The 24,997-nt window shown below is 42.6% G+C and overlaps 1 protein-coding gene across 1 annotated transcript in view; it reads right to left on the bottom strand.

Annotated features, from left to right (window-relative positions):
• The window catches only part of ITPKA (inositol-trisphosphate 3-kinase A), a 44,376-nt gene that overhangs the window by 1,963 nt on the left and 17,416 nt on the right, over positions 1–24,997 (bottom strand). Inside the window, exons 4-7 of the mRNA XM_009895723.1 lie at positions 9,888–9,984; positions 7,536–7,749; positions 5,607–5,811; positions 305–406 (exon numbers count right to left, since the gene is read on the bottom strand). Of these exons, the coding sequence (XP_009894025.1) occupies positions 305–406; positions 5,607–5,811; positions 7,536–7,749; positions 9,888–9,984 (618 nt within the window). The remainder of the gene's footprint in view (positions 1–304; positions 407–5,606; positions 5,812–7,535; positions 7,750–9,887; positions 9,985–24,997) is intronic.

Here is a 24,997-nt window from a genome sequence, read left to right as displayed (position 1 = left end):
TGATGCATCTAACACTCATGGTCGAAGCTGATGGCAAGCTGTAAGTTAGCTTGACCAGTGTTTTGCTAGCATGAAGAACGTGAACTGAACTCATGGCAAGAGCTGCCTGAACTGGTCTCAGTCAACTACTTCTCACAGCCCACCAAGTCCCCATGTCCACTCCATCTGCTGAGAGGGACTGGAAGTTCAAACCATTTTCTTCCTTGATGATAATTTCATTGATCTTCCTTATACCAGAGGACACATGGCCCTGAAGCAAGTTCACTGGGTCAAAGATCAGTGAACCTGAAGAGTTCAGACTCACCAGAATAGTTGTGTTGCCCTCAATGAATTCCACAAAAACCTGTAGAACTTGCTCCTGTGTCTTCGTAGTTTTGAAGTTTGTGTTACATGTTCCATCCGCCTTCTGCACAAAAACGCACAAAGACAGAGACAATTTATACTACACACATATTATTCCTTTCATCAGTCAATCCTGTGGAACCACGAGCAGCTCAGCTCTTGCTCACCAGATGAAAGTGAGTAGTTGAACAGGAAGAGAGCAGATAAAACAAGCAAGAAGTGGAGAAAAGATACAAAAGCTGATTGGGTAACTTTAAATGGCACTTCATTTCCTGTTGAGCACAGCTGAAAAAAAAAACAACCAACAAACCACCAACCCTCATGGTATTACCAGCTTGCAGGAGGGTTTTCTCACGTGACAGTACCAGCAGTGCAAAGTTCAATGGGGCAAACCACAGTGACCTCTTCGGTTGTCCTCTCATCTAGCTTGGTGTAGTCAAATCCTGGCTGTGGGTGTAAAGGGACATTTTCAAACCCGATACTACTCCTTTTTGTTTGGGGTTTTTTGTTGTTTTTGTTTTTCAATGGGGAAATCAAAGAATTGCGGTTAAGATTCAGGTCCCAATATAACTTTGCACATTAATGTGACCCAGAAGTCACAGAACAGAAAGCCAGTTGCAGCCAAGAACAACTCGAGACATGCAATGCTGGGAGTGACACAAATACTAGCAGTGACAAAGCAGGTGTGTGAATGCTGGCAAAGGACAGTGCGTGCATGCTTGCATCCAACTGGGTCCTGGAGAAACTCAGAGTATTTTTGTGCTGGGGTACGACTCAGTACAGTAGCATCCTGCTACTGAAAAAACAAGTCTTTTTATGTGCTGGTAGTGACCAGTTTGTGCTTGTGGGGCTACAAGTAAGAGCAGTGCATGAACCAGAGGTATCTGTTCAACACAGACTATATGAATACACATTTCTCCAAGAACATCCCTGTTGCTTCAAGGGGCGCAAATATGAGCTTTTAGGCCGCACATGTAAAACAGCTGGTAGCCTGTATCCACTAAAAGCCTGAAAGATTGTCAAACTATTCCTCTCCATCGTATCAGTCCAATGAAGTTCCTCATCTCCATTTTAAGAGTAAATCAACAGCTCATCAAAATGTGTTCCTTCCCACATATTAAAAGTCAGTGCACTAAAACTGGGTAAATTCAGCTCCAGTCTCAGCAGGTGAAACACTATTTACTCCACAGCAAAACTCGGTCCCTTAGTATACACATGAAAAAAATCTGGTAACGCTAAATTTCCAGATTTATCATGCAAGAGAACGAACTGACTGAATGGCAAAGCCATGCAGAACAGCCTCCCACCTACCAGACTTTCTAGCAGCAGAATAAACAGAATTTTATTCCAAGGCTGTGGGCCAGATACAAGTATGGCATGTCAGCCTGATGAGATGTGTAAGTTATGCAAGTGAAGTTCAGCAGGTAGGCAGTGAAAGTTAGGAGCCATCTGATCTGACGTATGATAATACTCAACAGCACACAGAAGTTTGGAATTTCATCCGATGCCTCGGACCTCTTCACTGGAGTAAGGCTGTTTTAAAAATAATTTCTCCAGGTGCCCCAAATCCAAGAGCAAAGTCTGGAATAGCTGCTGTGTGTTCCCTTTTCATCGTTTTTAGTCTGGACAGACTAATTGCTTGCTTCCCTGTTGTTTAGAAACACTTTCATGATTTTGTTCCTTTGCAGTGGCTGGCAGGAAACATAACTGCTGCCTGACTTTACTTGCTGTAAACAACATTCGGATTTCGAATGGCACCATCCCTCGTATTCTATACCAGGTCCTTGCAACAACTCTGAAGGTACCTGATCCCCAGGATGCGCTTGCTTGACTTGCTCCTTGAAGTCATACCTTTGTCAGGGCCTCCACATACACTCCTGCACAGCAGAGCAGTTCACTGCGCAGTACAGCTAGTGGGTCACCTGCAGCACTTCTCATTAGATGTGACAGTGACACAGCTAGCAGGAGGGCAGGTTTGGCTGCTCCATAAAAGTGCTACCTATCTTAACCTGTGTGGTCTTGCTCAGACTCCTCTGCAGAGTTCCTTTAACAGACTTGGGGTTAAGGTCATGACCTAAACGGATTCACAAAGATTTATGACTCAAATCTGGTGTCCTCCTGGAAAAATGGCTATCCCTGATCTACAGCTAAAGGAATCGTGTCAAAGGAAGAAGTAACTTCCCAAACTGCACAGAGATTCGGTAACATAATGGGAAGCCGGAACTCCCGATTCTCAGCCCCATGCATCTCTGCTCTGCGAAACTACTAATGTTATAGAAACACTGTGATGCTTAGCCTTCAGACAGCGCCTTCCAAAAAGCAAACCTGCATTCTGAATCTGGCAGGCACAAGAGACTGAGCGTCAGGTGCCAGCTGTAAAGAAACCCAATGGTTCCAACTATTTTTGATAAGAGGAAGAGGGACAAATCCCGTAAGTGAACCTGGCCTGATTTCAGAGACAGGGAAGCAAGGCAAGGAAAAGAGATGGATCAGCCTAAAAAGAAAAGGCACCCACTGATGAAGGAGTGCATATGGTGAATCAGATCTCATTTATTGGAAGCTACCTTATCAGAAGGGTTTCTGTGATTCTCCCCAGTTCAAGAGGGACAGGGAACTGCTGGAACAAGTCCAGTGAAGGGCAACTAAGATGGCTGAGGGATTGGAGCATCTCCCTTATGAAGAAAGGCTGGGAGAGCTGGGACTCTTTAGCCTGGAAAAGAGGAGAGACCTTATTATGGCATACAAGTATCTAAAGGGTGGGTTGAAGGAAGATGGAGCCAGACTCTTTTCAGTGGTTCCCCGTGACAGGACGAGGGGCAATGGGCACAAATTGGAACACAGGAAGTTCCATTCAAATACACGGAAAAACTTCTTTACGGTGAGGGTGACAGAGCACTGGCACAGGCTGCCCAGGGAGGTTGTGGAGTCGCCTTCTCTGGAGATTTTCAAGACCCGCCTGGATGCAGTCCTGAGTAATGTGCTCTGGGCAATCCTGCTTTAGCAGGGGAGTTGGACTAGATGATCTCTAGAGGTCCCTTCCAACTCTGAAGATTCTTTGATTTCATTTTTTTTCTTCTGCTTCTTACTCCAGCAGCCACAGGGCAGAAATATTTCTGAATGACCAAACCCCACATAGAAAGATAGTTGGTCAGTGTAGAAGACTTACAGATTTATGTTGAGTCCTGGAGACTGACTGTACTAAGGGAGCACAGAGGAGTTAACTATGTTCAGTTAACTCCAACAGTTATCAGTGCACTCAGGGAGAACAACCCCTTTTTCTCATCAACCACTAGCTGGCACCACTGATCCTTATAGGCTCTCCTCTCAAAATGGGGATCTCTGCAGCTCGGCTTTGCTTTTCTGCAAATATACAGAACTGGATGTACAGTTCAGCTACAGGGAAACAGTGTAGGGATTGCTGACTAGCTGTACTGCTTGAACAATGCGCTTTCTGTCATCATTTCTCCATGTAAAAAAATAAGGGAATACCTGCATCTCTCATAACAGCATAGGGAGACAGAGGAAAAGGGAAGGTACTGCAGTACTCCAAAGCATTTCCTGTGCTTAATAAAAGATTAAGTCTTTGTGTCCCTCAACAGAGGAAAATATCATGCAGTCTGTGTGCCATACTGCTCCTACCCACCTCTGATAACCAGCCAAACCACAAAGAACACGCCAAGAGGTTTTACTGGAGCTCCTCTGTGCTCCCTTAGTACAGTCAGTCTCCAGGACTCAACATAAATCTGTAAGTCTTCTACACTGACCAACTATCTTTCTATGAACATAAGTACAAGGTCTTAAGATCATCTAGGCTTGTGATGCCATTACACAGAGCATACAAAGACCTAAGTGGTACAGGAATAAAACAGGTATCTTAATAACACCATTAGATGGCTAAAGGATGAGATAGATAGTGTCTTGGCTGGACTGGAGCCAGATCATCTACCACCCAGACAGTTCCTGCATGAGGATGTCTGCGTCTAACAGCCACGAGTGGGTGGCACAGTATACAAGGGGCCAGCACAGCATGAGCTGGAAGCCCTAGTTCCTGTATCACAGCAGGAGAACCCATCAGTGAGGAAGGGAAAAGACAACGCAGGGAAGCAGAGGAGAAAGGGGTGTTTAGAGAGCCTTTGCTCATCAGCGTCACTCTCTTTTATCCCTTTCTTCTTACGTGCCCGAACTATGAATGGAAGCAAAACTCATCCAGATTGTAATTTAGTGTCCTAACATACCTAAATCAAACGTATATGCTCCGGCAACATCCTGAAATCACACAGGGTAACCCATACTAACTTCTTCATAGCTGTCCCGTCATGGGCTTCAGGTAACAAGTACTCAACCAGGGTGCAGGTGGGTGTGGGCACCCTCACCATGCTCTGTGCTGCTACAGGTACACCACTATCTAACCCCAAGCGAACAAGTTTAAGGCGAGCTGCAACAGGCCTATGCAAGCAGAAAGCACACTTCTGGATTCCAGCAAGTGTTAATGTTCAAGTAACCAAGTCAGGTGGCTGATATTCCGAGAGTAGGTCCTAATGGGTTTCTGAGTAGGTATCTGACATTGCCATGGGGCACAACAAATATAAAGAATTAAAGGGTAGGAAAGAAAGTTGTCAAGGTTCTTCTGTGGCTGTAAGGTAGTATCCTAGGAATGGTATAGGGGCACAAACTTATCCATCAAGAACAGCAGGTGAACTTGGTTGATGAGGAAATCTTATCTTCGGTTGTTTTGGCTTTATTCCAGCTCCATCTATACCAGATATTGCAATAAACTTAAAAGGAAAAGGGGTTTCCTCAATCCCAAGAATATCTAAGCTAATGCTTTTTACATGCCTTGCAAATAAGCATAACTGGAACAAAACCACTTTACTGTGATTCACTTGGAATAAATATGTATCATTCCTGGATCAAAAAAGGAATGTCATGGGCAGAGGCGGTTACTTCTTCAATTCTGAATTCTTCCTTATAACAGTCCCATTTTCATTGTACCTACGCTGTGTACCTGCTTGGGTCCCTCCTGCAATGCCTCTGGGGTTGAACGAAGTGCAGCTGACGTGCATTCGATGCTTAACTTCATTGACAGTACTCCTTTATAATTACTATGGATGCTTTAAAACCAAAATACACTGAACTCCGTGGTTTTAATTACTGCATTTTCACATAGTCCTTTGGAAAACCTGGCTACTGATGTGGATCAACTTTTTGATTAATCAACAAATCAAAGTTCGGTCTCCAAGAACAGGCAGAAGTGAAGCTATTACCTTAATCCCTTCAATCCTGAAGCCCAGGTTGGCACTAGAGCTGATGGTTTCCCTCCACTGCATGTATCGGGGTTTGGTGACAGCATGCTGGGCATTCTCTTCAGCTGTGGGAGCAAGAGGATCCACTTCAATCATTTTCTTGTACATGTCCTTACGCAGCTTTGGTTTCTCACGGGCCTTAGTCAACTCCTCCTCCAGGTATGTCCTGCAAAAACATCACATCCCAACAAAACTGTAAGGACTCCCCAAACATTTCTTTTTACAACTTATAACCTGGCCTCCAGAAATGTCAGCCAGGAAAGCGAGTGTTATCATCACCCCAGTTTTGCTTATGGGGAAACTAAAGAACATGGACTAATGACTGCACAGGCATGTTTAGTGCAACAGTTGCAGGAATCAGGAGTTGTGTCATTCACTTCTTGTTCCAACTATACCTTTACTTACCGTTACATGTTATCGTCACGTCCTGCTTACAGAATGGGAGAAAGCTGAATTCCTAGTGTGCCATGAAACAGAACTGTATTTTCAGAGGACAGTTAGGAGAGATCACTTACAGTGAAATCAAAAGCAATTAGGGCTGCTGAAGTCTTACGGTTTTCTCTCTCCTCAAAAAAAACTTAACATCAGTCATGTGTGATTTTTTTTAGGCCTCAGAAGGCAATTCATGTTTTACTTAATGCATCAGACAGTGAAAGACAGAATCCCTCTTCATATAGTAAAAATGAAAGAGTAAAGCAGATTATCTGAGCAGCTCCAAACCAGAAAAGGTAACTAAAAACAAGAAGGTGAAGGATGACAAACCTTCCACATTTTGTTATTATCACTCAACCTGTTAATCTGGTAACCATTAGAAAGGCACTATCCATGTTCTCTACATTCCACTGGACTCTCAGGGCTTGTCCCTGTCCACAAAGCTTGCACTTTGTCAGGCACCTGGAGCATACTTTCTTCATCACAGTGCAATAAGCCAGGCTGGTGTTTACGAGATGCTGTCCCTCATTACCAGAATGTCACGTACTTCGAATAAAATATGTACTGCTGCAAATCCTTCTCCTCTTTCTTCTGGGCATACCAGTGCTACACATTTCTGCTCTGATTTAGCTGACAATTCACTTAAGATTTTGCATCTATTTGAAAAGGCTTGTCTGCGCTCCTCAAAGTTGAATAACTCATTTACAACAATAAGTCTTGAGCATGAGCTGGCACCCAAAAGATTACTATGACAGTTCATACCTCTCTGTACTGTTACTCCAGGCTCTCAACAGATTCCTTATCTATTTGTTATGCTTAGATAACATTTTTGAGACTTTCCTCTTAATCACAGACAAGAGAAGGAAAAGAAAGTGAGAATCTGGAGAACAAGGTGATAGCATCACGGAGATGTCAAGAGTAGGGAAAAACACAGGTCAGTCCTGAGCAGATGGTCAAGTCTTTTCTTTACAGAAAAGATCAATACCAGTGAAGACTCATTCAAGCCTTGGACATGGGCTTTCTCACTGCTATTCAGTCATTCACATTTAGAGACCAGAATTTTACTCTTCGTGGTGCTTTTTGAATCACTGCATACACAAAGATCAAATCAACTGGCAGTGAATGAATCATGTAATTTTTTTACCATGTATTATCAGGCCACTGCAGAAAAACTTTGTCTTAAATCACCCATCAAAATATCTTGATGTGGATAGTTTTTGAGGCTACAGATCTGTCAGTTTACAGAATCCATGTACAATCAGACAACAAGGGGACACACTCTCCTCAGGCTGTCCAAGGCAATTGACAAACCAACAACAGATTGTCTGGACTGAATCCCAAGGCTCCAAAAATGTTACCAAACTTCTCCAGACAGAGCACGACCACATCCATCCCCCTTCACCCACTTCCTTCAAATGCATTTGGGTTAGAAAGCATTTTCTCTTTCAGGTACCCCACCTGATCCCCATCTTGCAGTCCATCACACAAGGCCCTTCAAAATCAGTAAGCAAGTCATCCAGCTGAATGTAGCTCTCGCCATCTCTCTCCACCACACCATGGAAGCAAGGGACACAGGAGCGTAGCGGGTCTTTCATCAATCGCTCAAAACACTCCTTTTCATTCTCTGAGAAGCGTTTGAGAATCTTCCCACTATCAGCTGCCTTGAAACTCCCTAAAAAAGAAAATCAAACACATGCTGACGAGACTGACCCAGGAAAAAGAAAAACACCTTCCCCCACTACTCCAGCTTCATCTACCTCAGCCTCATGACACCAGTTAAAGGTTTCCCCTGAGCAGAAAAGATAACATGCTTTTCATAAAAAATAAAACACCCAGGACAAACACAGCCATTGGCAGTGAAATTCCATTTGGATACATTCCCATGTCAGAATTTATAGCTTTAAGGAGTGCAGCTGCTCCAGGCCACCGTTGTTTGCGTTTGTTTTTTTTTTTTTTTTCCATGCTAAACTCTTAGTTAGGATATCAAACACTACTATACTTATCAAAATGCACAGGAAGAAGCCATGAGCCAGAATTCATTAATCCTCTGACAGGCTATTTTAAAGCTGCATAACACTGCCAGTGTTGGCTTTGTCCTTAATCCTCACATAGGGTATACCTGCTGAGTGTGTACGTACCGAGGCAGTATGTACGGTCAATCAGTGATCGTTAAACAGCCACCAACAGGCCAGAAGCCAAGCACTGCCCTTCCTACACACACGCACGCTGTGACTGCGCATGCGTGTACCTCCAGGTACTGCCTCTTCTCCCGAGCCCTGCTAATCTGCAGGTACAGCCTGCAGTGCAACTGTCTTTTTACAACCCAGTGTCCGAATGGTATCCAGTACAAATGACAGTCTGCATAGGCCCAGATTGGCAGTAATTAGACTCCAGCTGTGGAAGTCGCTCTCCTGTCCTGCAACCTGCCAATAATGTCTGAGGAAAGTACAGGTTTTATTCAGAGGTACCCTTTAATCTACACAACATAAAATAAGCAAAGCATTAAACCTGGGGGCAATGCTCAACTTTTATCACAGCAGGATCCTTCAGCTATTGCAAACTGGTTCTTCTCTGACAAATCGTATAACTGGCACTGCCTCAGCACAAGGGCAATGGCCCAGGTTTTAGTTTAGAAAGAACTTGTTATATCAGACGACAACAACTGCAACTGGTGGGCTAAATGCAGCCACAGAAAACTGTCTAAAAGTGGAGCAGTAGCTCTCCTCATCTTCTAGTAACCTCTTAATGCTACTCTTCCACCCTACTACATGAGCCTTCAGAAGGGCTGCAATTACACGACCAGTGAATGCATCGCTCCACACAGATCAAGCCAATTCCCCCCACACCACGATAAGAACTGCAATAAGACTGGGTCATCTTGGCACTCTACGTGACACTAGTCAGCCCCACCAACACCACTAAGCAAAATGCAGCTACTCCATTTCTAGGACTAAATAAATCTCTCTGCACAGCTTTGAAGTGCATGATATTAGTGCATTAGCATATAAAGAGGTGGTTCAGGTACTGCATTAAAGCACGATGCAGTGTAGGTGCCTGCCCACATGTGTACTAATAAACCCCGCACTAACACTTTAGGAACAGGGGCTGCATAGGAATTAAATGAAGCACAAGAGTAGCAAACCTCATGACTTCTCTTTGTTGTTTTGGGGTTTTTTTTGTCTTACCAATGAAACAAAGCCTACATTAGGAGCACACTTACCAACTTCCACAGACACAAAACTAGAACCAGCAGACTTAGCTGCTCCTTGCACTCATACAGTGAACAGTGACAGACTCGCAGTGCAAACACCTGGTCAGCAAGTAAATTTTCACCGGATTTGTTTTCCACCCAAAGGCTTATGTTCAGATGAGGGGTTTGGGGCTGGTATTAGAAACACTGTTCTTGCCGAGGCTGAGGCACATACAGCAATCCTTTGCACTAGGGAAGTAACATATTGACTACTCAGTCAAGAAAGACGATCCCTTACCACAACCAACAGCAGCAGATGGACTATGGCTTCAACTTCCTGGTCCCTCTTGTTTCCCTCTAACATGTATTTCACATATGACCTTAGAAGGATGCATCGGGAGCCTGGCTCTTCCCCAGAAGCTGACCGTTGCTTCCTTGTTCATCTTATTATTCAGGTATATCACTCCCCCTTCCCTATCCCTACCACAACTGAAGGGAAGATGTTCCAGTGCCTGCTTCCTTTTACCTGAAGGAAGGAAACAGAACACTGACACACTGTTTTCCTTGCTGCTGCCATCCCCACTCCAGAGACAAACACATTGAAGATATCCATATCTCACCTGTATGCCCAGCCAGCTGCACCCATGAGTAGCGTTTCTTGAAAGGGCTGATGACTGGTAAGTTAACCATGGTTTTAATTGTATGCCATGCCTTTTTCTGGAATACAAAGAAAAAAAAAATATTAAGTTGGGCAAAAGCTGAAATCCTAACATGCTACAAACCTACCACATAGCTTCATGCACGTTGAATTGTTCCTCACTAATTTGAAAGTGCTCAAAGGTGGAACCACAAAACAGACACTATGATCGTCACTGGAAAAATATGCACGTAAAACCAAGAATGGACAAATACTTAAATATAATACTCTACCATCCACAAGAAAGCTGCATGCAAGAAATTTAAAAAAAAAAAGTATCATACTGCATGTCACAGGCCTGTTCTCAGCCACACCTGACCCTCTCTGTCTCTGAGTCATGCAGTATACGGAAAGCAGATGCTGAACACACACTTATGCACATTTAAGTTTCCATGAGACACGAACATAAGCTGTTTGCCACTGTCAGCAATACTTCCTTTCCCAGAGAACTTCAGCATCACCTTTTGATTAACGGCTTTCTCCGAGCCAGCAGGTGAGTCTTACTGTGACAGATGCACACAAAATGCATCTCTAGTCGGACACAGAGGTCACCCGCGTCTCTCGGCACCCATTGACAGTGTGCTGTAGAATCTACTCCAGGTCACAGATATTCCTGCTCCCTCCCCTCTTTCCCAATCTTGTTACTTTTTAACAAAGCTGGGCATTGCTCTGGCCACCTTTGGCTGCCGCGCAGTGCAGCTGTCTGGATACCGCTGCAGGCAGACAGGGAAACAGAACAGCTGCTCACTAACAGCAGCTGAGTGCTCTGTCGCAAAGGCAGAAAGGGGAAAAAAAAAAAAGAAAAAAAACCAGAAAGTGAAAAAGTCTCATGCTCTGGAACTGAAACCCGGGTGGGAGAGAACCACAGCCCACTGGCATTCACATTACGCTCTGAGGGATCCCAATGTGCTTTACAAACAAGGACAGCAGGCTCATTGCTTCTGTCACTAGGACATGATACCCTGCTGGAGAAGAAAACAGAGCTGCACAACACTTGTGGATGACAATTTAGTGCTGAGGGCTTTTTGCTGAGATCAAGCTGAGTTTGAGATTAGGCTGCGTTTACAGAAGAGCTTATCAACGGCCTAACTGGATTCACCAAACTCAATGGGAAGCATTGATTTCACTGAAAACTAGTTTAGGTCATTGCTCAACACCTGAAATACCCACCTTCAAAACAACCACGTTTTCTCTAGGAGGGATATTGATCTGACAATATAGGTGCTTAGGACACCTGTTTTTTATTGTCTTCTACACTATACTTCTACAGAAGTGAAAAATACAAAAAGTGAAACTGCAGGCAATGATACACAGGGAAAATGTTGCTCTCTATATCACACTCTAACCTGGCAATCCTTCCCCAAACTTGTTCTCTTACACCCCGCTTCTTATAAGGTATCCTCTAGCAGTGATGGTCACCACATGAGGGCAAAACCCAGTGGCGATCTTAGAACGTATATGTGAACTCACAGGTGCAAGTGATCTTTCTTCTAAGAATTTGTCTTCACAAGAAAGTTTTAAGTTGTGCTGCAAATTAAACTGACGTAACAATACAATCACCGTATGAACATACTTATTCCGAAATAAGATCGCTTCTTCCTATTTAACTTATCTTGGTTTTGAATGCAGGTCAAGCTGAAATGAAGTCACTCTGTATAGTCTATTTGCCAGATTTAACTGAGAGTAGAAGCCCTTCAGTCTACTCTGCTGTTTCTACTCCAGAGGGCAGAGCCTTAAGTTATTTAAAGAACAGTTGAAAGTAAACATCATTCTGAATTGGTGACCCCTTTGAATGTAACTCCTGCCAAACATTTAGTTTTTGAAGATTCCAGCCCAGTTTTCAGGGTAACACTGCTTTTTTCCCCATCCCTTAATCAGAAATCAGCATTGCTCCATAGTTCTCCTATAAAGATCCTATGCTCATCATAATGTCCCACTCCTAACAAACTGCATCTTGTCTCCCAATGACTTGTCATACTGCTACCTCCAGAAGTGATGAGAAGCTCAGGTTTTCAAGGAACGCACATCAACTGTCAACGCAACACCACGCTCCAGTGGCATTCCCACCTCCTCCCTCCCACCTAGCCCTAAGAAGCTGAAGCTTTTCTTTGTACTGTGGGTGTGAAGGAGAGACAATGGGCCAAATTCAGCCCCAGCTCAAGTGGACTTTGGCTGCTTAGGTTACAGCTGCCTTGGATGAGGATGTTTAAGCCACTCATCCAATAAGCAGATGTCCTGGTTTGAGGACACTGACAATTTTTAACTTCTTTTTTTTTTTAAATAATCTCTTCACAACCCTTCCCCCCCCCCAAGACAGGGAAAGCATGAAGCTCAAGCTAGGAGGAAAAGGATTGCTTCCAGACCCATCCTGTGGGGCGTGCTGCCATTGGTAGGGGGTCAGCATTTTTTTCTTTTCCTCTACTGCAACTTCCATGCTCCCGACTCACTCAACCCAGGATGCAAATTGCCAGGATGCAAACAGGGCTGCATGCTGTTGGAGCAGTGGTGTGAGTGGGAAGATGAAAACTTTGTGTGCCTGCTGTGGGAGGAATCTTTCTCACTTCTATTTCTAAAGCAAGATCTCTACCTCTTTGTTAGCAATGGTATTATATGCTTTTCAAATCACTGCTTTATGCTGCAATGGCAAGGAGGACTGCTACCACTGCCCATCTGTATTTGCAGTCTGTATCTCCCTCAGTCCCTATTTCTTCTAGATTCCTGTTCAGTCTTCCCTGATCTTTTGCTCTGCATGGGTTTCTCCAAGCCCTCACTTCTTCTAGATTCCCAATCAGTGTATGCTATTCACATATATTCAGGGAAAACTCAGATATCTCTGTATCAGGATTGCCTGAATCAGATACCCTTGACATCAGCCATGCTGTTTTATATGCCTCTTGAGATCAATATACTCAAGAAAGGAAAAAGGAAACCATTCCAAAAGGGCCAAGAAGCAAACATGAGAAATATTAACATTCTTAGATTCAGCATATAAGTTACTCAATGTTAACTGTAACTGACACACTATATATATATATATGTATATGTCTCCCTAAGCAATAAGAGGTGTGGGATGCTGAAGGGGGAAAAGCTAGTTTCCTACCAACAGGTCAGCTTGTGTGACAGGCTGTACCACTGGAACTGTGTCCCTGGTAGCAAATGAACAAAAATTCAGGGGAAGAGAATGGGAGAACTGATTCCCGCAATGCAGCCACAATGCATGCAAAGATTGTGGTTTGGTATATGACATTGATTTGTGTTATCTGGATTACTCCTTTGAATCACTCTTCTGAATTTGAAGCACCACACTGACGAGAAGCATACATTCACGCAGCAGATGTGGCAGACTTGCTCTGTGTTAGCACTGGCACATGCAGGCAAGTTGCTGGCCAGGTGAGGTATTCCCAACCTATTCAACCCTGGATACAGGTAGCTGTTGTCATTGTGCCTGTTCATTAAGAAATAACAAAGGTGAGCAGCAACCGAGAACCATTGGTTTCTGCAAGCACAGCTTTCTCCAGGCCTTTTCTCATGACTGAGAGCACAACTTCATACATTACTAGTACGCAGACGCACAGCCATAATGATCCTGCCCAAATACACCAGTAGGACTTGGCTGAGGAAAACTCACTAAACTCATTAGGAGGCATTTCATCCATTTTACGGGGGTTTTGGCTCAGGCCTGCCTCTCTGTCCCTAAGAATTAATCCACAGGAACTAACTGGCTTTCCCGAAACCCTCCCAGCATTTCAGGACAAGTGCTATAACATCCTAATAGCCAAACTCACTGAACAGATTAGCGCAGACTCCCTGAACTGGGTGGGGGTTTCTTTGCGTTTCTGCTGCTGGTGTTTTACAAGTAGTACAGAACAACTGAATTCTCTGAGCATATGCTGAATTCCTCGGGGACAGATGAGCCACTCCTAAGGGCAAGGGGGAATGGGCACCTGAAGCTTCCTCTGCTGTTCTGTGGAAAAGGAAATAAAATCTCTCCCTCATTTAAGGGTAAAGATCTATTCTGTGAACACTTTAAACACATGTATCTACCCTCAGACAACAGGCAACGTACACAAGAATTTGCAGAATTGAGTCCTAAGTAAAGCAATTACAATAATTTAAAACACCGATCACATCTAAACCAGTAAGGGAGGGAAGGGAAGAAGAAAAAACTTTTCTTCAGAAAAAACACACCTATCAGTTTTAATAATCCTAGAATGTTACTTGAAACTATAGTGAGTTAAAGAACAAAAAGACATTGAAATGTAACATAAATCAAGGGGGTCCCTAAAAAAGTTCATTTTTCCATCAGCAGCAGAGTAGAGGAGCAGTTTCTTGCCTGAGCTGGTAAATTTTCATGGAAATTCTGCTAGACTATAGTAAACAATGACCCTTGAATCCTTTTTCCAGGAAAATTTCAGTAGTTTCTTTATCCAAGACCCTGTTGCCTTTTTTTGTGCACTAGTACAAAGCCTACGCAAGCCTACAGAGAGCTATTATGACAGCAAGAAACAAAAGGATAGTGAGAAATGTCTTTGTAATCTTTTTTTCCCCCCTAAAAGGCTTTAAAAAAAGAGTACTTAATTATCATTCATCATAATCTACTGTTCTCTTAAAGTCTTTACATCACTTAGGCTAAATTCTGCCACTCGGGACATGGGGGCTGAAATCTGATCCATATTGCTGGATGCCACTGCCTACTCAGTGTCTCACTAACTCCTAGAAGGAATGAGGTTCCTCTACAGGGACTTGCAAGGAGTACAGAAAACTATAATTATCAAAAAGTTACTACATGTGTTTCAAAATAATTCCGTAAGAGCCATGTGCCCAAAATGCAAAAGCACTGAGCAATACCTTGCCTGGCAATCTCAGCCAAGGCAGTGCAAATGAGCAAGCATGTGAGGTGATGGGTGTTGGCCTCTTTCCAGACACAGTAACCATAACAATAGTGACTGGAAAAGTAACACCTGGGAACCCATCAGACCATTAGCTGGAACTGCCTTCCATGAGCAGGCCCTAAGCCAACACTAAGCATTACTAAACTGGGTATCAGTTATGACTTGACCATGCACTCTATTAGTCATTCTCCAGTGGCTCACCTTTCTGCTGTGATTCCCCCCCCCCCTTCCTTCGTCCTTCCTGGGTGACACACTAGCACCCATATTACTTTCTTTGAGCGACACAACAAATACTCCTAAGGTCCCTAAGATTATTCACAGACCCGTCATAAGTATCAGTGTGAGCAGATGGTAGGGTCTAGTCCTGCAAATAGCTCTCTGTTGTTCCTTCTAAACTCTGTGTATGTTTTAAAGTTTTATTATCGTTTCATTTTTACTTTTTATAGTATATACATTTACTTAACTCAATAAAATGGTTTTAAAACCCTATGAGTTAATTTTATCTACAAAATCCTTGACTGTTTTATTTACCTTAGTTAATTAAAACTGAAATAAATCAGCTTGAAAGCCAGTTTGTTTTCTTAATCCTGTACACCATTTTACTCAATTCCTTAATTCAATTTCAAAAATGCAATTAACATACTCGGATTCGTTCTCCATTTTCAGCACTGTTTGCCACTTTTTTTAATTGGCTTTGACCTGACATATTGAACCCTCACATACAAAAAACTTAAATGTAGGTCCAAAGCTACTAGCCATATTATTTTAATGAACTAAGCCTAGCCAGAACAAAACTTAGCTTTCACCTGTCTCGATACACCCACTACCTGCCGTTACCATAAAAAGCTTCCATAAGAAATCATTTTGAATGGACCACAACCAAGACAATTACTAGCCTAATTTAATTACCCTGTGATTAGATATGCTACTCCCTTTGTGCGAATGTAATCAATAACTACAGTACTATAATAACAACCTATTAACATAAAAAGTCACAAACAGTTTAACAAAGAATCTACTGCTTTGTCAAAATCAAAATATTCTACCAAGACAAGTTGTTGTCAGTGTAATTTCCCCCAACCAAATGAGTTTTCCATAGGTACAGCTTTACAGCAGCCAGCTTCAAAGGTTATTAGGGATTTAATTTTTTCAAGGGAGTGCAGCTCTGGGACAGCCAACCATATGGCTTCATCTCTTGCAGAGATCTGGGGATCTGAGTGATGTTACATAAAAAAAGAAAAGTTTAAAAGATAGTAAGAGTTGCTGAGCAACATGGTATCTTTCCGGTTACAGTCACAGAATTTGCCTACTGAGAGATTCTGGTTTTGAGTTCTTTCAGTTTGAGGCTTAGTGTAGTTGCCTTTGCAAACCTGAAAGAGGTAGGCAGTTGACTTGGTCAAATCCAGATCCTGGAAAAGCAGATATTTTTATGGCCAATATAAGCAAGTTATAATTATCCTTTTTAAAAAAAAAAAAAAAACAAACCTATATACATATATATATACATGCACACTTTTAAAATATCTAAAGCATCTAGCAAAAGCTTTCCACTGCAGTTGATCAAATTTCCGTGACTTTTTTTTTCCCCCCTCAATTGTCCAGACTATAACAACGTCTAGGCTTGGGATCATTTGGTATTTGAAGAAACTTAGAAGACCTAACAAGGCATTGTACTGCAATGGAGAAAGTGAGGCACATATGTCATTTTTCCCTTATTTACTGGGAGAAATATAACTTAAATATCCATAAAGGCTCTGCATAGGGAAGCAAGGTACAAGATTTGCCCATAGCTAAAACTAAAATACCCCAAATAACAAAAAAATCCCTGAATTTCTCATATAAGGCACTTACTTTATACTTTCAGCAGCCAGTTTCTGTGCATTTGCCCCTTATTAAAGGTTTCTGGAATCCTCAAAATAAGGAGATTCTTGCTGCCAAGTCTACTACCCACTTGGCTGAATCAGACATGAATCACAAATCAAGACAAAGATCTCAATGGGTGGGAGGTGAAAGAGCAAGTCAACATGAAGAATGTTCCCCAAGCAAGATCCGACAGGAATATGTGAGCAAACACTCACACAAACCTTTATAACTAAGTTTCTGAGCACAACACTTGATTCAGCTCCCAAGATAGGGTGAGGCTCTTACAGCAACTGATAATAACTTAGCCCCCTTATTAACATATTTCAGCTTCTCTTGTCAGTGGGCAGTAAAAAGGTTCCTGATGCACACAAACACTAGTCCACACAGTAGCGATTATTGATCGCTACACAAAAAGGTATTTAGGGCCAGAATCAAAATGTTGCTCTATAACAACTTACATCAACAGCTAGCCCATCCCAGAGTGTGGAGATTTGAGTGTCTGCTTTAAAATGTCTGTGCCCTGACCCGATACACAACAGCATTATTCTTCAGACTGGCAGAGGTGCCATGTCAACCAACATCAACCGATCATTCGTCCAAGTCACTGCAATTGGCCTTCTGCTGGGGCAGCGGTGTAATTTCAAATGCTGTCAGCTGTCACCCAGGGAACACAAACAGTGTAGTGCCTGATTTTCTTGATTTTCTTGATCAGTGCCCCTGATCAAGAAAATCACTGAGCAATGTCCATGTGCCAGACACCCTGGGAGCCTTGACCATCCTTGTATATGCTTCAGTCCCCAAGGGAACTCACACTCGTTGCTTTGTCACACAGTTGATCTTCCTATGGTATATGAGTGCCAGCTGGAGCTGTAAGACTGATGATCAACAGCAAGGGAGAACGCAGGCTCCTAAAGAACGGCGGTTTGCGTGCTACACCAGCAACTTCCTGATCAGCACCTCTCATCAGACTGACAGCCAAACTGTGACTACACCTTCATCTCTCCCTCCCTCTCTTTCACCATCCAGCCTCCAAGGCTCTGAGAAGAAACGGTGCTCTCAGCCTGTACTTGGCCCTTGACGCTTCCGGTTTTGCACTCACCCATGGGTGAGGGCCACAGCTGCTCAACCCCCGTTTAGCAGGTGTATCCTCTGACTGCAGGGTTTTCGTTTCCTGTTTGTACCACACTCACGATGGGCCGGGCTAAACCTTCAGAGTCATGAGAAACACTTAATGCAATAAGCAGAAACAAAGCTGCAAGACAGAAGCCTCAAGTTCCTGTGTCTTCTCCTCTGTCACGCCTCGCCATGCAGTGAGATGCATGCATTCTTTGGCTCGCTGCTCTTTAGGATACGTGGTGAGCTTGTTGGATATTCACTATGCCTAGACTAAAGGAAGAAGTGAAGAAAAGAGAAACGGATAGTCAGCATGGGACTGAATTACTCGGAGCACAAAATCCCACATCCCACTCCACAGTTGGATCCTACTTGTAATTCCAGGAGCAATCCCGCTCCAGAGCAAAATGAAGTGCGAAGAAGTGAAAGTACTGCTTGCCTTTCTGCAAACAGCATCAAGAGCCGCAGCCTACTGACTATTCTGCAGGAATCAACGTTGGCATGTTGCTTCTGATCATTCTCAAGTGAAATATCTACAATCTTTATGTCTTTCCCAGGCCAAAAGCCAAAACAGTTAAGGAATTAGATAGCTTTAAAGTTGCACTGTCACAAGGGCTTCCTTCACTTTTCTCACCAAGATGTTGTAAAAGCCAATACTGTTGACTGAAAGACAGATTTTGTTTTTATAAGAATCAAAGTTTTCTGATCTAAGGGATACTGAAATGTCTACTTTTGAGAGCAGGCATTAAACATGGCCATTATCTCTACCTTTGCAGCTTGTGCTCTGCTGTGAAAGACACCAGTTCCCTGATAGCACGGAGCTCTGCCACCTGTCCCTGCTGAACTCATGAAAACTGAACCAAAGAGGTTCTGCCACTACTAGGCTTCTGCCAGAACATCAGTCTTGCTGCAAACTGAAACATTATTATCCAAGTAAATGGGAAGTTCCTCACTATAGGAAAGTTGACTCACTTTCAGAGCCCAGACATTTGAGATTTATCCAGGCTGTCCATCACCCAAAACAATTTTGTGGTAAATCAAACATCACTTTAGCAGATGGTGTAGCAGAAGGAAAGAAATCTTTCTTAACCTCCAAAACAACTGCAGTTTAAGTCTTCAGAAACTTCCTATGCCAGTTTGGCAATTTGAGAATTTTCTGCCCATCCTCCATCTATCCTCTGCTTGCCATGGGTCACCAGTCATGAGAAAAGGACACCCAGAAAGACAATACTCTTTAGATGCAAAAATGAGCCTAACACCCTGTTAGATAGGACAAAGAATTACCAGTTCCATACAGGATGAATATCTGGGAATACTAAAAACCCAAACACAACCACATTTCTCTATACATAGACCAATAAATAGGTTCAGCCTAAAACATAAGCACAATTTGTTAAGGCACAAACATGTCATTTGTGAACTGCATATGACCTCAAATCCAAAGCACTACAAGAAGAAGTGCCAATCCATTTAAATCAGGTGTGGTTTCTGCATAACATCAAGAGAGACTGTGTTCTGGCAACAAGCCAGGAAGTTAATTTCCCCCGAGTGAACTCCAGGCGCTTGGGAAGGAAGCTGAGCATGCGCTCCATCTTATTTGCTAAGGTGGTGCAGACTGTTACCTAGACACACAGCTCTGTCCTGCCTGCCCAGCAGTTCAGGGCTAGGCTCACCACCAGTTTAACACCCCAGTGATACAGTGGCCACAGTAGAATCTCCAGTCTGAACAGATAAAGAGAAATTTAGGAAATTTTAATGCTTATAATTTATTACATTTCCCCATTCACCACAAACCGCTACCATCAGACAGGACTTGCAAAATTGTCTTCTATTAACTGGTCAAAGACTCCTCTCTTCCTATCCCTAGCAGCTTGGCTTAGTGAATACATGTTGAAAGCTTACCATGCTTTCAACGTATCCTTGCATAAGGGCCCCAGAAGCCATATCCCATATAACTTTGAGATTTTGCCTGAAAGGAATGTAACACTGTAACAGTGGAAGACTATTGTGCTATAATTAATTTTTTTCCAGTAGGAAAGGATAGGAAGGAACTCTACAAGGGTAGAGTTAAGGTTGCTGTAAGAACCTACTGGTTATCTGTGATGGTTGTGCTTCATTTTGGTCACTATTCCATGAAAATTTTGACAAAATGGAGGAAAGTTCAGGGATGAATAACAAATATCTCTGAGGCTAAAAGAATTATTTGTTTAGCCTGAGAGGTCCAAGCATGGCACTGTCTTCTAGTTCACAAGTCTTCATAACTATTAGAGTAGTCAATTGTTCTCCATGTACACTGGGAAGGACAAGCACAAATTACTTTAATATGCAACAAAACCAAAACATTCAGGTGAGGTACTAGAAAAGGGCTTTCCGGGTGTATCAGTGAGTTTTCAAACAGGCTTGACAATGTCTGTACAATTGTGGTCTAGCTCAGTCACAGGGGAAACCTGCCACCAACATAGAACTGGGTTGATCCCCGCATCATAGAGTTGCAATACTTTTAAAGGAGCTCTAGTCACAGGCCCCAAGATGGTTCATCATCAATTGTCTAAAGATATTTATGTCCTGCAGGAGAGAAAGGAAAGTTACATAATCCCTTTCTGTCCTTTATTTCCACTTCCTAAAAAGTATTAAAACATACATTTAAAAAATTAAGTCGCTCACAGCAACACTGGTCTGCAAATCAGGATTTCTGAAATTATTGTAACCATGCATGTACATATGCACATACACATAAAACCTGCAGGTATTTATTTTTAAAATGTACTTACATATAACTTTTTTCTTCCCTACCGTAATAACTCAGCTTCTAACACCCTAAAATGTCGGACACTCCTTTGCAAAAGATCTGAGCAAACTCCGCTGCCTCAGTATGGGACCTAAGTCCAGACACGTGCCCTTTCTCTGCTCCAGTTCACACAACTACAGGCTACAATAGCTCCACTTCGGAACACGAACAGTTGAAGTAATTAATGCTTGTAAACTAAATTAGATGCACTCAAAGAAGGCATGTAAGTACTCAAATAAGCAGCAATACAGTGTTAAGTGAAAAGCATTATTAGTCTAAAAATATGTCATGTAAAAAACAGATCAGACATCCACTGGTAACAGTTTGCCATCTGCTCTTCTAATCTGTCAGAAGACAAAGTCCAGTACTCCGTCTCTCCTCTACTCCTTTGTCTCCTCCAAACTTACACCTTCATTTTCCCCTAAAGACGCATAAGCAGTTACTGCTTCACCTATCACGTACACCACTGTTCAAATACGGCCCACCCTTTGCAATGGAATGCAAGCGTCAACATGCGATAGGCACTGTTATTTAGAGTGGTGTGGTATTTACCTAGGGGAAAGCCACATCCCTCAGCAACCACTTTAATAACTCTGAGCTTTAACATAGTAACTGTGAGATTATTCCAAACCACTGTGTTGAAAGGATAAAAAACAAAAAACAAAAAACAACCAAAAAAAACCCACACCACAAGCAAAAAACACACTCCTATTTGGGTTAGCATCCAAACAGAACAAGTGAGGCCAGTGTCCCAGACAGGATGGGAGCCCATAAACAGAATGTGGCAACGATGGAGAAACCTAGAATTAAATGGAAATGAGGACCCTTCAACTTCCCGCATAGGAGTGAGACGGACTTCTGGGTCACGAAGTAGTTGTTTATTTTTGGAGCAAATCTAAGATTAGAGAAACTCTTCCTGCCCCAAGTCAGCACTAGGAACTATGTAAGGAATCTGGAGAAAAGATGACTTCCTCCTTGAGAAAAACTACAGGATCAAAAGAGAATTTCTGTTAACAGAACAACACAAGAAAGACGAGTTGAATTCCTCCTCCGTAACAGAAGCAGGTAGTCCCAGCAGACAAGGGATTATTTAAGATTTTAATTTCCATAATGTAGCCTTAAAAGAGAGTCAAATTCAGAACTTACATAAGCAGGAGTGACTCAACGAAAGACTGAAACTGAAACAAGGCATCTGCCTTCCTGAAGAGTTGTGGGTGTTTGAACAATAGTGAATGTGTTGTACAGAGTATGTTTCCTCTGCCCTGAAGGTAAACAAATGTGTTTACAATCAAGATCCTGGAGATCCCACCTTTATAGAAGCACAAACATCAATTGCCAATTATTAAGATGAGAACCCACCTAAAAATAAAATAAAATAGGTGTAGTTTATACATAGACCATTTATCTAACAAAACTTTTATCTCATAGTGAAAGAAACCCAAAAAACCCCATGAAAAGAATTTCATACTGTTGGTACCTAGCAACAGAACTGCAAGCCACACTCCCGTATCTTACACAACCACCTCCACCAGCCTCCTGAAACGGGGAGCAAGCAGCAGCTTCTATGCCAGGTTGGACATACGTAACAGAAGCCATGAGTGACCAACATCAATACATCAGGGCTCAGCAGACAAAGAAAAGACAGACATTTCAAATGTCATTTATGGGTGGTTTATGGCTTACGCTGCACAGAGGGGAACGAATCATGCAGAGAAGTTACTTCACAAGCCAAGACTTGACTTTGCTGCCCTATCTGCTTTTTTCCTTGAAGAATGCAACGTAAAAAGAAAACTGGCGACTTGACTACATTCATCCTATAGCCACCCCCTGCCCCAGACCAGATTGCTGCCTATACAATCAGAGGACTGAAAAGGCAGTCTGGGATCAAGACACACAGCTACGGCAATGGGAGAGGACATAATTCTTGAGATAATGCAGAAAATCCCAATGGATGAACAGGGATGGAAAAAAATGATTAGTTTTCACTCCAGTTTTAATGTTGAAATGGGAAACCATGCTTAGAATGTCAGCCAGTCCTACTGCTGGGAAAAGACTTGGAGACTGTGGGCATAGAGACTAACAAGCACAGGGCTATTACATAGCACAGGACTTCCTCCCTCCCTGGTGTCATTGCTGAAGACAGTCTGTCATGTATTCTCTTTGGTCTTACTACAAGTTTAGGGAAAACAAGTCATGAAACTGTTACAGGGGCCTGATTAGTGCCTAAATCCACGTAGATCATTAGGCCAGAGACTCACTTCTTCCTAACATATTTGAAATACGGCTTCATTATTTTTTTTCACTGAATGCCTTTGGTAGCCATGGTGGCATCATGAGCAAGTGATAGGCAAAAGCACCTGGAAGTCAGGAATCTCCACTTTAAAATACTCTCACAGGATTTTCAACAGAATGGCAGGGTCTGTCCTTGAAATGAGTACCTTGGGATTTAATTGCTTACTCCTTCTGGGTTAGTACAAAGAAGGCAAAAAAGTTCTTTACCTAAATTCTACAGAGCAAGACAATACAAACTGTATCCAATTATCAGCCCAAAATTCTGATACTCAGCATTTTGCACTATGAAAAGTGAAAGCTGGAGCGTAGGAAGGTTTCAGAGTTTCTTCACATTACATTCTCCTCTGAACAAAGCTGACCCTTTGCAGAACCGGCGCCGCTGTTCCTACAGAACGCGCATGGGTGGGAACGACTGAGAAAGGAGCCCACAGCAAGAAGAGCTTATCATGATTAGAACATTCAGGTCAAGTGCACTTAGCCAACAACCCACTCAAACCCCACAAAAGATAACAAACAGCCAATCTGCACACATGAACACTGTTCACACAGATTTTTATCCTTTCTATCACTGCATCACATAAGCATACAGCAACAGAGAAAAATACAGAGGCCACCTTTTAAGACTTGATCTAGCTCTGCCTCTTTCAGAAGATCAGGGTCTCAAACACCACATTTCCTGTAGAGCCACTAAAGCACCAACGCACAAGAAGTCTTTCTGCTTCTGTGTCTCATTCTCCTCAGAACTGACCTAAGTTGCTCACCTCAAAGAAGCGCAGTAACTGTTTGCTTCAGACTGGACAATTCCAACAAAACTTCAACTGTTTCCAAGGCTAGAAAAAGATACATCTTGATCCAATTACAAAACTTCTGATGAATCCTCTGAAGAGTTTTTTTAGTCTTGAATTTTGAGGAAGTAGCCTGAAATTTGGCAAGAGGGGAGTTTTCAAAGCAGGAGCAAGCCATGGGAAGAGCAGAAGTCAACCTAACCAGATCCGGCAAATTGTAAGAACTCCAGGTTCATTTGCAGTAGACACTCATTAGTCTTTAGGAGTTACCTTCTGTGGAGATTGCTGGTTACAGCACGCACAAGGGACTGATGGAGCTCAGCTGTGAAGGGTATGGTTGGCCATCCCACTCTTCACACATGGCGAGCTTGCAGCTGTGACCTAGGTTCACTGGATAAGAGAGAGCCATCTCCCACAGGGCCTGAGGAGCTTCTCCAAGTATAGCACTCCTTTGGGTGCCTTCTTCAGCATGGGAAAGTGTTAAATGGACCAGGCCGCTCTAGCTCACTCTGCAGCACCCGCTTTGGAAAGGAAGGGAGGATAAAACACTGTTGTCACATGTCAGCACCTTCCACTGCTGGAATGTGATCAGATGGAGAATTATGTCTGCACTGGAGCATTAATAATGTCTTAAATACAAAACTGAGCACTCAAAAATTAGACATTTTCAGAATTGAAGTTTTCTGTGCAATCTTAAGTTATCCTTTTTATGTCATCGCTTACTCTCTTCTGCAGAGCTTATGATATAGTCTTTAATTATATAATAACATGTTGTAGTTCCTATTCATTCAGTGTAAACAAACAATTCCCGACTCTATAAAAAGCAGCTTTTTTTTTTTTTTTAATTCTGTCCTCATTGGCTTTACCATTTTTACTTCACTTACTGGAAATCTGCTGTAAACATAGTTACTGAGTTTTGTGTGGTAGTTTTAAGGCAGCCATCACTGCAGCAGTAGAGCGCTTTCCAAATTTTAATGAATTTGTTTTCACAGCGTCTGTTACACAAACTTTTTTATTCCTATCTTATAGGGAAAATACCGAAGGAAAGACAGGTTAGTATGAAAAGTAACTGCTAATTTTGAAAGCCTAAACCAAGGTGCCAATTTTTGCTTTTCCTAATACCTAGTGTTATACCACACCATAGAATAGCTCCCATGAACTTGAGTTGCAGGTACAAATGTTCAGCATTTCTGCCAATAAGACCCATACTCTCAAGTCGGTCAATAGGAGAAGGAGAAAAATGCAATTAGCAGCCATGGTGAAAGTCTGCATAAATAGCTTGCCTAGTCTGTCCCAGGGA

Source organism: Charadrius vociferus, unplaced genomic scaffold (assembly GCF_000708025.1).
Source record: "Charadrius vociferus isolate BGI_N301 unplaced genomic scaffold, ASM70802v2 scaffold111, whole genome shotgun sequence".
In the NCBI taxonomy this organism is placed as follows: domain Eukaryota; kingdom Metazoa; phylum Chordata; class Aves; order Charadriiformes; family Charadriidae; genus Charadrius; species Charadrius vociferus.
This window is presented reverse-complemented; position numbering and strand designations above follow the sequence as displayed.